Raw genomic sequence first — 18,155 nt, forward strand, 5'->3', positions numbered from 1 at the left:
ATGGGGGCCTCATATGTTCTATTCTAACGCTAGGGTGATAATTATGGCAGGGCAGTCTGGTAGAACTGAGTCAACTCTAAAGAGGCTACCCAGATGACAAGGACCATATTAATATCATTATAACAATAATTATCACTATCATCATCATCATCATCACCATCATCATCATCATCATCATCACTATCATTATTACTATCATAACTGCAATGAAATAATTAGGTCACAGCGCTTAAGAAAACTAGTGCGCACACACACATACATGAAATTCACACCGACTCTTACAGTGCATACATGTACAATGTATATACTCAAAAACACTCACATACAGACCAACTATAAAAAATGTAGGCTCTCAAACACTTATAGCATGACCACAAAAAAAAAAAAAAAAAAAAAAAAGGTAAAGACATAAAATTTGTGATTAAGGATCACAGTGTCTTGGTGCTCTCATGTGGCTGTCATTAGACGGATACATACTGTAAATGATCACCAAAATCATTCATATAATCTCTAACCATTCAAAGAATAATTGGTTATCTCTATGGCAATTGATCACAAAACTTCAAACGAACGATTGATTGGTGTGTATACAAACTGTATGTGTATGTTGAATGGTGCTATACCGGGGCTTACCTTGTGCAGAGAATATCCTGACTCAAAGATGATCGGTGGTAGGAGGATGAGGAAGAAGAGGGTGGGGTCCAGGATCTCATCTTGCTGTAATTGACAAGAGATTAAACAAAGAAGAAATATACATCATTCTAATAGTCCTCAATGACTCTGCATTTTGCTAGCTTTGAGATTCATGAGATACACTCAGGCATTCACAGATAAACTTTAAGCAAAATCATGTAGAGTTCAAGAGGTGAAAACAGTTCTCTGTATTACATTTGGACTGCTGGTAATAACTGAATAAAAAAAAACAACTCACAAATGTTCTGGGACATTTTTTTGTGAAACATAAAGTCACAGGCTTCATAGACTAGAATGCAAAATCCTGAAGGCACTTTGATTAAACAATGCTACTCGACGATGCCTTTTCACAAGAGTAATTTGAGCTTTATCTTCAAGTTGACTTTAATCAAATACATAAATTTGTACAGTAAAAAACAAGCAAACAGACAAACAAAGGGTACGGGAACATATATATCAACACAAAGTTAGAAAATTATGGAATTTCTATATTTCCATAAAAAACAACAACAATAACAACAAAAACAGGGATATTGATCCCAGTCACATTTGGCAAATTACATTAGCATAAGATGTCACTACATGTACCTTCCACATTTTCCCACTGACTGGCACAAAAATATTTTAGTAATTTCATATCTTGAAGGGAAATCTTCACAAACATACAGTGCTCATGTATTTGTACAGTATAGCCCTTTGCATCAAACCAATGTAGAGTTACAATGACTCAACAATGGTGACTCAGGGGTTGTGCTGATTGACCCATATTACTGTGTCATTATACTTTTAGGTCAAAAACCAAACCATCTTCAGATTCATTGGGTATGCATGACATCAATCATACACTGTAGTCTCATATTGTATAAAAATACTTGATATAAAAAGAAATCATATTTGAACAATAAATCAATACTACAGGCATTTATAAGTGACAGATTGATATTGAGAATCTTTTAAAATTACATTTAAACCATGAAAAGTGACAGGCTCTTTAAAGGACAAGTTCACCTTCATTAAGGATTGAGGGAATGTAGCAATATTAGTAGAACACATCATTGACAGTGTGAGGAAAATCGGACAATCCGTTCAAAAGTTATGAATTTTTGAAGTTTTTGTGCAGTCACCACTGGATGAGAAGACTACTGCAGTGTATGATGTCACATGCGTACAACAATATAAGGAAAATATAAAGAGAATTTCACAAAATTTCATCTTTTGAAAAAGGTACACATTCCCTTGACTCGTTACTGACATATGTTATGGGTAATATTATTCCCATTGCCTTTAGAAAGAGGCAAGTCAAGTGCTCTTTTATTATGCGAAAAAAGTGAAAATATGTTGAATTTTCTTTACATTTTCTTTATACTGTTGTACTCATATGACATCACGAGCCTTAGTAGTCTCCTCATCCAGCGGTTCCAACACAAAGAATTTTAAAAATTCATAACTTTTGCATCGATTGTCCGATTTTCCTCAAACTTTCACTGATGTGTTCTACTAATATTGCTACATTCTCTCAATCCTTATATTTATGAAGGTGAACTTGTCCTTTAATAGAAAACACAAGATCATTAAATTTATTATATTGGTAAGTCATGCAATATTATAATGGCATTCAAAGCGGCATCTTATACTGTAGCAGGACTCAGCTTTGGTCATGCAAATGTGATACGGTCCTGTGATTAGGCACATATGTTCTGGACTTGTTACATTTCCTCACCAATAAATATTTTCTTCCTCTGCCTGTGCTGATCACATTATAATGCTAGATGTCTCCCCCCCCCCCCCCCAATCTTCTAAGAGCATAATTTTTTCTCATGTATGAGCCAGAGAAACTAGCGGGTACCATTTCAGATGTCGTTGTACTTCCCACAGAACAGTACAGGGGTCTACATTACACTGTATATGATCAGGTGACTGCGTAGTCCTGATGATCTTTGTTTCCTACACAAATCCAGTTCCACATCAACAGTGAATACAGACCATACAAACTGTAGTGCATTTATTGACCACAAATGGCATTGTCATTCACCGGCTCACCAAACCATTTTGAATCATGTCATGCTTCACCCCACCACACACACCAACACGTGTACACCAATGTACACACAAATGCCCCTCTTTTTGGATTTATTTCCTCTTTTACGTTCAACAAACCCTTGGCTGATTCAATGTCAGCTTTCTAGCTTGTTCATAATCAATAATACCAAAGCTCACAACCTCCCCTTAAAATACTCCATAGGGACAAAAAAGTTGAACAAGAGATGCGGGCAGTCCAAATTCTCTCATCAGTGAGTGCAAATACCATTATGTGCACTGAGTGGTAGGTGCCTACTGTCAACCACAAAGTCTTTCCCCTGATGGTCGATCCATTCATATTTCTGAAGACATGCAGGTATGCAGGTTGAGGGTAACCAGTCTGACATGCTCACACTTACTGTAGTGCACAGGGTTTGTTCAAATGACAGTACACTAGTTCTTTGTACTGGTACTTCAAAGAAGCACCCTTCCATTGCTCATACATGTACCATAGTTTAGGTTTATAGGATGCATACAATGTACATTGTATGATTACAACTACAACTGTATAAAAGCAGCACCACCTTTAAAAGGCATTGTTTACCATTTGCATGAAACAAAAACCCAGATTTAGTTCTTCAAATGAACAAAAATGTGGCGTGACGTCTCTTTTGTTGAAAACGCAAGCAATTGCTTGTGTGCAGGACAAGCAAAAGGTTATGCATACATATGGATTTTATTGCTTCAGCTACAATGTAGACCTTTTACTAGACGAGCTTGTGCTTGTGCTTGTGGTTGAAGCAATCGCCAACAAGCATTTCCTAGTTTTATGCATTCGGCCCAATGAGGGAAAGCACAGTTATTGAACTCACATTTTTGTTGTTTGTCATTATGATGTACACATACAGTTCGACCTCGATTATCCGGCCTCTTTTTATCCGGAAATCTCTATTATCCGGACGCGTTCACGTAGTGAAGGACTTTTTTTTAGTGTATCCAAAAATTGAGAAAAAACAGTGACTTTAACATCTTTTCATGGATCTATTTCACTAATTTCCTAAGATGTGCATGACAGGTTTCTCAATATCTGATGAGGTAAAACATGTACATGATTTTCACATAAAGATATAATTACTTTATTTTTGTGAAGAAGGGACTACAATTTTGCGCAGGCTAGCATAGATAACACCACCGTTGCAGGGTACGCTACCTGCCTAGCTGCCAGTGCACTGGGACGGCAGCTCAGACAGCAGCTATCCATTAAAGCCCAAAGAAAGTTCTGGTACGCCTGCAAAAGTTGTCAAATTTTGCTCCAAAATGTGAACGTGTGCCTAGGAAATGTGCGGAATAACGCTGTAATAAGAAGATATTCGATGGGTAACGACGAAAATGGGAAATATTAACCAAAAACGTTCAGTCTCAGAACTTACCCGAACGGGGTCAGTCTAGACTCGGACTCGGGGATAACTCGGTCTCGCTGTGCTTGACGGCGGGATGAGTTGTATTGGTTGTCCCTCTGGATTGTACAGCGTTGTACTATGCATATGGGAGCGCCCTGTATAAACTACATTGTAGCGTTCTGGCTACTCGCAGTAATGGTCCAAGTTGTTACAACGCGCGCATCAAAAACCTCTTTGGCGCGCATGCAAAATTAGTGTGCACCTCTCAAGCACCTCTAAAAGCAATCAAAGACGCTTGATAAACAACAAAAAAAACTTCAAAGACCGCGCGTCTCAGCAACTGAGGTGATGTGCGTATTTAGGCTTGAGGACCGCGCGCTGTCCATTTGTTTCGTACAGGATTAGCACGCACTTTCCTGTCTGCTCATTAAGGCCTCGTTTGGTACCCGTAGTATAGAGTACTGATGAACATGGCGATCACGAACTGTGTGTAAATTGTCTGAAATAGGGTCGAGTTTTCCCTGAGACCGAGTTAGTCTGGAGCCTTCTGGAATAAAAGTCGGTCTACCGACTTTTATTATTTTTCTCAAAATACTCCAAAACGACTCATCATTCCGGCAAACCGCGTCAGCCAGGTAAGTTTCTTTGTAGACTCTTTCGATATATTGCAAGCAAATATGAAATGGTGTCAGACGGGTTCTCAGGCCCTTACCAGAACTTAGTTTTTCACTTTAACATTGTGTTTCCCATATCCGGCCAATTCGCTTTAAATCCTGATGAGCGCCGGTCCCGACATGGCCGGATAATCGAGGTCGAACTGTACAATACTTGCGGTACAGTACCGGTACATTATGCTCACACATTTTCTTTCAGAGAGGATCTAGATTTTGAAAAGGCCAAAATTTCACTAATTTTAATTCTGAACAAGAAGACCAGGTTATAGAACATATGAATGTAATGGATCTTTTCTCTTTTTTTTAAACAAAATAATGTCTTTCTTAGTTTCAAAGTTGTTGATTTTCACATGGCTGATTAAGCTACATAGCACTTTAAAGTCATTTAGGTTCAACTTTATTTCTAAATCATTATAATAGAATTTGGGTCTAGGGCAATTACCCCCTGGGCAATCACCCTGGACCCTCCTCCTGAACCTAATTCTAACCCTATCCCAAACTCCTAACCCTAAACCTAACCCTAATCTTTACTCTAACCTTACCACTAACCAGTATTTAGGCGAGGGGGGGGGGGGGGAATTGCCCTCGGGGGGTCATTTGGCATCATTTGTTACTTTTAGTCATATTTCATGAAAGCAAGGAAACAACTTCAGGATGAAAGTACAAGCCATGGAAAATCATGTTATTTCTTGATGAGGAAAGAACAATAAATTGTCAAATTGCCAGCACAAATTTTGAGGAAGTCTTGGGGCTTTTCAAAATAGCACAACCAATATGATCCTTGTAAATGCGCAAAACCACTCTCTTCTTTCTTTTCTTTTTTCTTAACTTTTTTTTTCTTGGGGGATGGGAGCTGTCTCTTTAAATGTATCAGGCAGTAGCCATATTCACAAAATGAAGTTTACAGTTTGCAGACATTATGTCTGCTTCTTTGGCTTTGAAATACCGTACTTGGAAGATACCACTTTGATGTAAGATGTGCATCTATGGTATAAATCACACAAAATACTGCACAGCCTACTATGGAAGCTGCTATAATCTAGTAGCTACAGTAGATGCATCTTCACTCCAAACCACATGTGAAAAAATATTGCATAGATCTCTCTTTTATACTGCACATCTCAGTGGCGGATCCAGGGGGTAGCACCATGCGCCACCCCCCCCCCCTTTATTTTTTGCCAAAACAAAAGGAATAAAAAGAACAATGGAGGCGCGTGCACCTCCCCCCCTTTAATTTTGTAAAGGCGCCCCTCTTTACGGAATTCCTGGATCCGCCCCTGTACATGGGCATATCATTTCAATTTCTGTTGTCATTAACTGATGGATACAAGCAGTTACCAAACCAACAGTCCTGAATTTTCTCTATCAGGAAAAAAAAAATAGTGATACTGTAGAAACAACACATTATTCTATTCAACTTGGCACTATACATACATGTAAAGCATGTCATACTTCTTTGCTATTTCCGTATGATGAATGAAGATCTAGATTACTCAAACTACAATAGATCTGGTGAAAATATATTTCTAGCATGACTTTGTGGGCAATTTTGCGGTGGTAGTTATCCCCTGACCTGGAACGCTGACTCATAACATCATCATACAATCTCACAGTATAGATCAACTGAATCTGATCCAAATTCATTGCAAAGAATAACAAAGTCACATGAGTGTAACTACCTGAACTGCTTACAAGTATTGACCTGTGAGACTTGACTCAACATTTTATTACATTTTATACGCTGATCTCTCCATTTAATTTATAAGGAGAAAAAAAAAGATAGGCAAGGTGACTAATACTAGAGCGCAGGATTCTCAAAAACTCTTGACAAAAAAAACCACTGGCACCCTTGACATAGAATCACTCAAATCAGGCCTCATTTAATAGTAAAAATGCTTTGCTGCAATACTATATATGCAGTCATGGAAATTTATACACTAACTGCTCGCAACCTCTGGGTTGTTACCTACAGTGTAATTGCTGCCACAGAAGTTTAATACAAACAAAACTGTAATAATTCAGGGATTGCAAATAAATGTTTACATGTTACGATGTACCTGTGACAGGATACTCATTTAATATTTTTTCAGTGCATGAAGAAGGTCAAATAAAGTAATTTAGCCTGCTGTGACATTGTTTGCATCAAGATCTTAGAAAACATTGACTCTGTTGCACATGAATTGTACACTGAACTACTCTGAAATCAAGAAAGTAACTTTTAAAAGTTCACATCATGCTTTCTGTTGTTGTGATCCCCCCCCCCCCCCAGGAGGTTATGTTTTCATTACCATTGGTTTGTTTGTCCACGTGCAAAATAACTCAAAAAGTTGTGAACAGATTTGGATGAAACTAGCAGGAAAGGTTGAGAATGACACACGGAACAGATGATTAAATTTTGGTAGCGATTAGAAAATTTCTATGGACTTTTTGAACAATTTTTCAATATTTTGGCAGGTAAGGTCAATGAACTTGGAAGCTCAAGCTGCGCATTGTTTAGGTTTTCATAAGCGCACTTAAGTGCGTGCCTTAGTTTCTGCTAGGGCAAGGCGAGCCGCGCAGCTGAGGGTTTATGACATCACAAAAGGGTTCTATAAGGAAATCAGGCAATTTTTAGCATACAATGGGTGGAAATCATTGATCTCTATGGAAGAACAAGATCATCGGTGGAAATTTGCTTGGCAGAGATCTGCATTCTCAGAGTGCTTCTCTAATTTCACCTGTTAATATTTCTGGTTCTAGCAATTTTTTTTTTCATTATATGACTCTTTCCCCAGATTCTTACAAATTCTTTGTCAGAGAGGGGAGTACTCCTTAATAAAAATGTGAGACTGAAAGCTGGTTCATTATCACCACAACAAAATTATTATGGTGCTCTCAGCAGGTTGAGCCATGCAGCCAACTATGTGCTGCAAAAAATTACATACATTAAAACAAGTACCTAGTCAGAGTACATGATTTTGGAGGCAGCTTTAAGAATTTTAAACTAAAAGAAATACAGTGAAATAAAATTATATCATCATTCTAGCCTGTAATGAAGCAAGGGCTATGTGAGAAAGTTAGACACAGAATGATGACCTTTGAAACTTACCGAGAAGTCGTGGTCGCCGATGTTGGTGTGCTTGAGGGCAAGGATGATGAGCCCGAGGAGAAGGCCGAGGCAGACGACGGCAACACTCTCCGGGAGATAGTGGAACTTCAGCTTGATGAGGAGGTGTGTCAGCAAGATGCAGAGACCTTCCATGAGACAAGCATGATACAGTGTGAACTGGTGAAACACAGTGACAGACTTTAATAGATGAAGGTGTATGGAAAGTGATATATGTCTATGTTGTTTTGTACTGAAACACCGGTCTAAAAGCTCATTACACCTAAGTTTTTTGGACCTTGCATCAGAACGTCATGAAATAGGATTTTTGGAACTAGGGTCAAATACTATTTAAAGAAGACATTCTGGCTTTAGAATAAAAAAAAAAAAGAAAAGACCATCAAGGCAGGATTTCTCTAAGTTTAGAGAACTAATATAAATGCTGAAGAGACAGATGACAGTGAATATAATGCCAATGGAAGTGGCTGACTCTCTGATATAAAACAAACAGAGAAATCCTATGCTGTGAGCAAAATATCATTTGACGTACTGTACATTCCCATAATTAGATGTGATTTCATTCAGAATCAGTTATTGTTCTTGATATTTCCTTGGTTTTATACTTGCTGTTTTGAACAAAAAATATATTAAGAGCAAAACATCATACCAGGGAATGTCCAACTTATGTGTGTGTGTATCTATCCTGTATGCTAGATGTTTCTATTTGGCATACCCTATTGCTTTAGCACACTTCTTTGGTTACCATAGTTTCTAGTTTAACTTTAACTAAAACTGGAAAAGTATATCTGTGATGTAGATTCTCACCAAGAATGGCCAAAATGAAGAAGAGCGCCATGCTTGACGAGTGTTCCTCTTCAGCAGACCCGATGTCCGGTAGCTGCTCGTCCACAACTTCCGTCGTCTTCCTCTTTGTGGTGGTGGGGATGTGTGTGGTGGTGGTGGTCCCGTTGGTGCTGTTATCTGCACTGTAGTGTGGAAGTGTGGCAATGCAGGTGGCAGACAAATTATTAGTTAGGTAAGTCATCTTTGTTCATGGTTTTACTGTGCAGTTAATTGGTCAGTGAAGCTGGTTCATCCATGGCTCCAAAGAGAATATTTGTCCTTAGGCCTACATATTGTACATACCACGATATATTAAGGGAAGGCACAAAGACTGTGGAAACACTTTGTGAAATTTTGATGAAAACGGAACCATTGTTTAAGTCCCAATCTTTTATACTACCGGGCATATTAGAATACAGCCATGAATGGCACTATAACGTTACAAGCACTCCCTTGAGGGAATTACAATTTACATTTTGTATAATAATATCCATCTCATCTGGATAAAATCATTATTAGTATTTACCTCCAGGATATGTCCAAACAGCTGGGCCCAGTTTCATAAAGCTGTTCGTAAAGTTACGAACAACTTACGAGCGACTGGTGATCAGTTCTGATGTGCTATACTTATCAGAATTTCCATAATGCAGCACAAGAACTGATCACCAGTTGTTCGTAAGTCGTTCGTAACTTTACGAACAGCTTTATGAAACACCCCCCAGATCAATCAAATTATGCCAAGCCCAAGTATCATCATCATCATCATCATCACCAACATTTTAACCTATCACTCCTCAGCTAAACGATATCTGATGAAAATGAATGATAAAAAGGCATAGAACTGTTCTAACGGTTAGAGCCTATAAGGTCCTACATCGATGATGAAATTAACATACTCGTCATCATTATTATTATCATCTTCATCATGTTCATGATGCCAAATCTTGAATGTTCAATCTTGTAGTATGTTGAAGTATGTTATATTACAATAGAAAAAAGTGTGAGAAATGCAGAATTTATCCAACTAACCTCGACATATTCCCCGCCTGATCAGTCGAGAGCTCATCATCGTAGCCAGTTTCATCAACGGCCGCGTCGTGCTGCGCTGCACCGGGTAAGGGCTTCGGATTGGCAGATTCTGCTGGCGCGGACGCAGCCCCGACGCCTTTTCCTCGATATGCGATGCATCCGCATATAACAGCTGCCAACAACACGAAAGTAGACAGCTTTCTTGACATGTTGCTTTCCAACAGATTGATCGAGAATTGCAGAAAAGAGAAGAAACTGTAATCTAAAATTGTACTACTTATATTCGCTTCGACAGACTTATCAATGATTTTGGTCAGCCACTGGGATCGCCAACTATAGATGCAAGAGGTGCGGTACACAAGGTAATTACAGTAGCCTGACTAGTAACCGCTCACCCCTTAGCGCACGAGTGTAGTTGATGATGACCGCGAATATCTGCCCTACATTCTCGAATACGCACTGCACGCACTGCAGTACGCGTGTGCGCAATGCTAAGAATTCGATGCTCAAACAAATTGCAATATTCAAAGTATTCACGACTATTTTATGATGTTTAAATGCAATTAGCCACATCTGGAGATTCCCGATGGCCGGAAAGGTATCGTCTACTGAAGTTAGTGGAATTAGTGAGTAGGCCGTGATTTTTTTAGTTAAAATCCCGCAAAGTTGAGATAAGTCGTACGAATAGGCGCTAGTCGTCGACCTGACAACTGTCGGCAAATAACTGAACGATAGTAGTGTACGTATTTACGTGGAATTGCGTACGCGAACAAAAAAAGTTCGAAACTCGTACAGAGATGGCTCTTGACTAGTTACCGCTCACCCCCCCCCCCCTATAATTACGTGTGTACAGTATGTGGCGCGTGCGCTTTCAGACCACTGATTTATTACCTCCCCCCTCCTCCCCGCTAACTATCCTCTTGGATTTCCGACGAAGTGGGAGGCCCCCGAAAATTCAGATTTTGAATTATAATCAAAGCAATTGACATTTAATGCACTCCTCTATTGTGACATTGTTATGAATAAATATATAATTATATACATACATATAACTATATATATAATACATGTATATATACGGTTACACCTCGATCGTTATTCATAAGGTTCGTTAGTCCCAAAATGAAATAAGGTTTCAAATAAAAATGTCCCCGTTTCTCGAACATTATATCGAGTTTCCCGAAGTACACGTTCCAGGAAGTCAAAAAAGGAAATTGCAGCTACTGAAGCAATATGAGGAGATAATTTCAAAACTCACATGAAATCCAAACAGAAGAGAGAGTTGAAGAAAAGAAAGGAAGAGAAAGAGATAGAAACAAAGAAAAAAAAGAAGAAGGCACAAAGACATTGAGAAAGAAGAGGGAAGATATAAAGAAGAAGATAGAAGAGATGAAGTTGGGTACAGGAAAAAGAAAGATCACAGAGATGGGATTGTGATGAGGATAGAAGAAATGAACCATATATTAGAAGAAATAAAACAGAAGGAAGAAATGAAGTTGGAAGAATCTGAGTGCAAAAAAAAAAAAGAGAGAGAGAAGTGAGCTTGGAAGAAGAAATGTAAAACTAGAGAGAAGAAAACAAAGAAGATGACTCTACGAAGAAGAATAGCGTAGAAGAAAAAAAAAGAGGAATAAAAAGGAAGAAATTGAATCAGATGATGTTAGATATGTATGTCCAGCATGCAGGAAAGAAGAAGCCGTGAAGATCAATGGGTTTCTTGTGATTTTTGCGACACATGGTTGCACTTGGAATGCAGTGAACTTATACAATAAGGTTGAAGAGGACATATCAAAATACATGTATCGGTGTCCTTTCTGCTGAACTGAAAGGGGAGCATGATCGCATGATCATGTCTCTCTCTCTCTTCCCTTCTTCCTTTTGGATAACCTTGCGTACCAGTGGAAAAAAAAAATGATCTTGTTCATATTGTATTCAAATGGAATTTTCAAAATGATATTTTGAATAACTGTATATAATATTCAAAAGTGTTGAGTTGTGTGTAGATTATATTGACTTTTTCTTTTCTCAGAAGAAATATGTGCGTCGACATTATAAAACAAATAATACGTATGAGCGGGCGGCTGAGAAATACAGGTATTTACAGGACTCAAAAGTGATATTGCTGTTATGACTATATCCCATATAATATTTTTGCTGTATATATACAAAAAAAAAAAACACACACACATATATATATAGTTATACCACTGAAGTTTGTTTTTATGCATCTTTATTTCAGACATATTTAACGAAAATGACTAATATGACCGAAATTTTAAGCACAAACATACTCTTGCATTCGTAAGATTTATTATCATAAGTGTTACATGTTTGAAGGTATACAATGTTTGAAAAGATCGCCAGCCTTGCTGTAGATTTGCCTGTTTATTAATGTTTGCAGATACTTCTTTTTTATGATAACATTTTTCGAAGTGCTCATAACTGGTATGTTTTTATTCTTTTTCAGCATTCCCTAAATTGACCAGAATGTCTGGGGGACTTTCCATTCAATATATATATAGAATTAAAATCTTGTGTGGTGAACTGTATAAATATGTATACTCCTATAGTCCTTTTTCATATACTTATAATTAATTCCATGGAAATTGGGATGCAATGATCACCAAGAGATTATATCAATGTGTGATTACAAAGGTATGAGGCAACCCCCCCCCCCACCTCCTCCTCCTCCTCCCGCTGAGCGAGATTGTCGGCGCTAACGAAACAATAATTTTTGCATGCATGAAAAGTCAGTTTTCTTTTTTTAATTACGCATCCCCCCCCCCCCCCCCGCCTCCTATAGGAAAAAAAAAAAAAGCCTGGTTACGGGCGTGGTTTGACTCCATGACATCCAGGCAATCACACTTTGGTATTTAGAAGTTAATTTAAACATTACGTTTTATCTATGGTGGCCGATTTGAGTGAATCCTGGCGTTATCAACGGTGTTAAGATAATTATGTTTACACCATGTTGGTGTAAGAATTTTAACACCCTGATTTTGCCAATTTATAAGTTATGTGACCTTGAAACGGGTGGTATCTAAGTCCACACTTTGGTATAAAGGTTAAATTTGTTGTTTTCAAGCTATATGTTTCTGTATTTCGTAGAATGATGTATACCGATAAGCCTTTTGTTTTATGGAAAGTTTTGAGCCTAAAACCAATTTATGCCAGTTCTGAAATCTATACTGTAGGCCTACAGACACTGACAGACATTGACAGAGCACGCCGTCTAGGCTTTTAATGGATGGGTGATATAATGATGTTTACGAAAGCTTTGTTGAAAAAGTTGTGAGACATTGACATTACATATAATTGAATGGATTTCTTTTAGAAAGTTCCTTGTTTGCCACGTTTGTACAACTTGAAATGATCCTAGAAAAAGGAAGAAACAGAAAGCAAGAAAAGAAAAAGAAAAAAGAAAAGGAATATTAGAATAAAACAGCGGAGGGCACTGGTATAATGCACGTGAATTTATTTGCATTGGATCTATTCTGCGTTTTAGATGTTTTAATAACTGATCGCTATACATCAAAGACCTCACGAATCATTCATTTCAGTACATTATGAATAATGGCTATTTCATAACTTGTATACAGGGGAATCCTGTTCTAACGAGATCGGATACAACGAGAATCCGCTTATAACGAGATGATCGTTCGGTCCCAAATAAATTTGCATGTTAGCCTAAATGGAGATTTGGAGTGCCGGCTATTGCGAGATAATTTTCGGGCCTAAAAACAGAGAAAAGCAAATATGAATTTGTGCGGATTTTTATACAACGACAACTTATTCTCTTTTAAGCCGATCTTAATAATTTGGCAAAATCACGCTTTATTTCAAAACCAGACAAGGTTAATTCTCCGTAAATTATTTGAACTATCGTTTCGTGCAAACAGACTAACATAATTATGTCAGTGCCAAACAGAAGCAATCAAGGTGATAAGGGCGCCACAAGTTCATAAAGTCTCTTTCCGAGGGCCGTGATGGAACAGCATCGGAATATTTAGAATCTATAGCCTTCGCTATTAACGTTTATGCCGAAATGTTATCACAAACGCTGCAATTCGAATTAACGTTATCTAATAGCTTAAACAAGAAAAAAAAAAATGGTGTACAGTATGTTTACGTCTCCCAAATGTTTCCGAAGATACGTAACGGGAATATCTGTGAGCGGCGAACACAGCGAATTGTATGTTTTGGGAGCTTTGAACATGTTCAAAAATCCTTTGCGATAAGAAAGAACTGCTTGTTAAAATTAAAACTGTTCTCGACTTTGATCGCAACCGTTACCGAGCCCTGACGAAAGTTAGAATCTGCCATTATTCACTGCTTTCGCAAACATTGGCCGCTCAGTTACCCATTTACGTAACTTTGATAAGATGAATTGAATTAAATGTCAAAATTAAAATACAATGGTATCGTATGCTAAAATTCTAATTAAGTCAACTATAGCCTATCAAAATACAAGTACTATTTCACTCGATTTTGCAATCCACAGTTAGCCGGTATCTATACGTGGTTTTCGTTTTCTTATAAAACGGCATTGACCGATCAAAGTCGTCGGGTAAAACACACATTCACGCAAAGCACGCATTCAACCTCATGCATCACAACCGGGAAGCTGTTTCCCTGGAAGAAATAAAAGATGAGAGTATAAATTGTGGTGTAAACTTTCACCATAGTACACGTGGTTTATATCAGTATAATTTGTCATAGAATGAAGGATACATTCGGATTTTACTCACAGCTTTCATCCACGCGAGTTATACGCTAAACGCGGCGTTGATAGCGCGATACTTTACCTGTAGTTGCATAAATTTTGCTTCATCTCTCCCTCTGTCTCTTCTCAGATGTGCAGATTGATCAGCATAGGGCTAACAAAAGGAAGGCCTCATATATATACGATGTGATTATATGATTAAATTTGTCAAATCTGAGATATTTGATAACATGTGTCTAGAACAAAAATAATTGTAATTATCGCAAGAATGCTCTCTCATTTTCCTGTCGCATTTCTTGTTTTTCTGTTCATCAATATGACGTCGTCATAATAAAATGCAAGTAGCCATATTTTAATAGAGCATTTGTATATAAAAGTGTAAATTCCACAAGCGTTCGGATACAACGAGAATCCGGATATGACGAGCAAAATCACCCGGAACCGACGATCTCGTTATGACGGGATTCCCATGTATCTATAAAATTCTATTTTCGCAACTATAAATAAGCAAACCCGTCTTCCACATAATAATAAATACGACACATGTCCAATGCAGCATACTTACACAATAAAGAAAGTGAAAAACAACAAACCGAACATTAGTGTGATAATTTAGATTGTTCGAATTCGGACATGGAAATTTAATACAATTACATAGAATATCCACCACACCGTATGCTGCCAAAAATTTATGTTTATCTCAGCCTCGGCACACGTGTTGGCAGACTTGCCCTCCAGTTAGCATCATTCAGAAAGGGACTTAGCATCCTTCAGAGCCTTGTAATGTGCGGCGCGCGCGCCATCTATTATAGTGAGCGGCTACTAGTCAGGGGTGAGCGGCTACTAGTACAGGATGTAACGACGAAGGTATCGCGCGTTTATTCCGTTATAGGACTTCGTGAGCAGATGATCGTAATACACATAAGAAAGAGCAATATCGCCAACCACATTTCACAGGATTGGATCGGGGAGAAGATAATTTGGTAAAGTTATTCACAATAAAGTATCAAAGTGAGCGGTTACTAGTCAAGCTACTGTACATAACGTGACGTGCTAGCTCTTCGATCCGCTACGTACTATGGCAGTCGCCATCGACGCATAATACAAACAGAACGTCACCTTCTGTGTGTAGTGTGTGTAAAAAGCTAGCGTCCAGCTGCATGGAATGCATGCAAACACGGAAGCTTGTGGGGGTGGGGCCACAGAACTCATTGGGAGAGTTTTGTGTGAATGTCTCCCTCTACGACTAAGTGACTGATACCACATTACTTTTTCATCTTTACATTGTACATGTATAACGAATTATTGTTTATACATAACATAAACTCTTCAAACAAGTTTGGAAATCTGAGTTTGATTGAAAAGGCCTATATCTCCCTCCTCTTGATAAAATCATGCACGCTTTATACCATCACAAAGATTATTATAATGATTCTCTTTCGAATGACAGCCTATGCTTGTTTGATTACAATATATGTCATTCGAGGAAAGGGCAGAAAATCTCAAAATATTATGTGACAAGTTCAAAATCAAGAAGCTGAAATATGAACACCATGCAGCGGTCATGAAGAGTCAATGAAAAAAAAAAATCGGATTTGTGTGTGCGTGTGTGTTTGTGTGTAGTTATGTGTCTTTTGTCCCACCTGGTCAGCCATGAATGCCAATTATTATAATAGAATTCTGAATTCAACATTTCAGTGGTGCCATGCCAGGCAAGTGATTGATAGCTCACTTTGTATTTGGTTGTTCATCATGTCATGTGTTGTAAGTAAATGTTCAAACGACCCGCGCCATGTAAATCGAAGCTGCATGCATGGGATGTTTCAAAAGATGTGGCCAGTATGAGAGACTCTAATGGACGCCCTTGCGACCTTTACCGATGGAAACAAAAATTCCAAGCAACACTCGGGGATGTCATGGATCGACCCCATAGGGCCGGCGCAAACGGGGGGGGGGGGGGGGGGGGGGGCTCGAGGTTCCCCACTTTTTTTCTTTTTTTTGCATAATACTATAAGGAATACATATATCAGGGCTCCACACTAACTCTTATTTTTGGTGGCCCAAAGGCAAACATCCGTCCTTTTTTGGTGGCCCGATCAGGCCACCAAAGTCTTCATTTCTGAAACTTTGGTGGCCCGATGTGCGTTTTTGGTGGCCCCGGGCAACCGGGCCACCGTTAGTGTCGAGCCCTGCATATATAACACTTGTCTATCCCCCCCCCCCCCCACTTTATTTGCCCTGGAAAAAAGGCACCAGAAACAACAACAACAAAATTAAATTATGTTTTGTTGATGTTGTTGTGTTGTTGTTGATGTTGTTTTTGAAGCCGATTGCAAGTAGTACCAGAGGCCCTTTTTTCTTTCTTTCTTTCTTTTTTTTCGAGATTCCCCACTTTTTTTTTCGCATAATACATAGGAATACATAGGGTCTAACCACTTGGTCCCCCCCCCCCATTTTTTTTTTTTTACCTCGGAAGTGGCATCAGAAGAAAGAAATGTGATTATTAAAGATTTGTAATTGTTGTTGTTGTTGTCGTTGTTTTTGTTTTTTTTAAGCCTATAGAATATTATTGTAAGTAGTAGGGCCTACCAGAGAGGCCATTTTTCTCTCTTCTTTTTTGCTAGGCAATGATGGAACCTGCAAGTGGTATAACAAACGCAAGTAAATCCTCTTTTTTTTCTTTTTTCTTTTCTTTTTTTTTTTGTCAGCTGAAGAAACCCGGAAGAAGCACCAGAAAGTTGCGCTGAAGGCCTTTTTCTTGTTAGCTGATGAAACCTAGAAGTGGCACCAGACTAATGATAAATTGCGCGGCCCTCCCCCATTTTTAAAAACGTGTGTGTGGTTTGCGCGGAGCCATCCCAGCTGCAGTGGACATGGGAAGATTTCAGGGGAACAGCAAGACCGTTACCTTTCCTGCTAATAATGGTATGAGTTGACAGACTTACCAATACCATCAAACTTGGGTCAGTTTTGCAATTTTCCAAGTCTGTCCTCACCCCATATTTCAAAGTAATGCACCGGCCTCCGTGCATGCCAAAATATCATACAATAGCGTATCACTTTACAGGGAATAATGTATCATGACAATCTTTCTGCGCCATATAGGCCCTAAATACCAAGCAAGCGTCGATTTACTGAGGTAAGAGCAATATCAATTGATCAACTTAGACCACCCTAAATGTTATTATACAAGCCTGTGTTTGTTTAATTTGTTTACTTGTTTGTTTTCCTTCAGAATATTCAAATTCACAGTTTTCAATTGATTGGCAACGTAAAAATTACTGTACAAATACATTGTTTCAAACGTATAACGGGTCCAGCCGGGAGATCAATTCATTTTTATTCAATTCAAATTAAATTCCATTTCCAATATCACGTCTGTTATCGATACAGATTAAAAGAAAACAAAACGTAAAATGTATTACAACAATAAATGCGCATACGGGGCCTGCAGGTATACTATGGAACAAAATATAATTGTTCAAAATATTTGCGTTACTGGAAAAGAGGGACTGTTTAAAAGACAACTTTGTAGGAATTAAGCCTACATCAAACTTACAACAGAATAAAAAATGTAAAGGCATACGGAACGACACACAAGCACACACGCGCACTTTGACACACATACACACATTATAATAGGCGTCATGGGGGGATGAGTTGGTGCGAACGCACCCCCCCCCCCTTTA

General features: G+C 38.4%; 1 protein-coding gene across 1 annotated transcript in view; it reads right to left on the reverse strand.

The window, feature by feature from the left end:
- LOC140233346 (sodium/hydrogen exchanger 8-like) overlaps window positions 1-8,916 on the reverse strand; it is a 44,951-nt gene extending 36,035 nt beyond the window's left edge. The window contains exons 1-3 of the mRNA XM_072313453.1: window positions 8,697-8,916; window positions 7,875-8,020; window positions 634-717 (exon numbers count right to left, since the gene is read on the reverse strand). Of these exons, the coding sequence (XP_072169554.1) occupies window positions 634-717; window positions 7,875-8,020; window positions 8,697-8,916 (450 nt within the window). The remainder of the gene's footprint in view (window positions 1-633; window positions 718-7,874; window positions 8,021-8,696) is intronic.
- Between the last annotated feature and the right edge of the window lie 9,239 nt (window positions 8,917-18,155).

The sequence above is a fragment of the Diadema setosum genome, chromosome 9, assembly GCF_964275005.1.
Source record: "Diadema setosum chromosome 9, eeDiaSeto1, whole genome shotgun sequence".
Taxonomy (NCBI): Eukaryota; Metazoa; Echinodermata; class Echinoidea; order Diadematoida; family Diadematidae; genus Diadema; species Diadema setosum.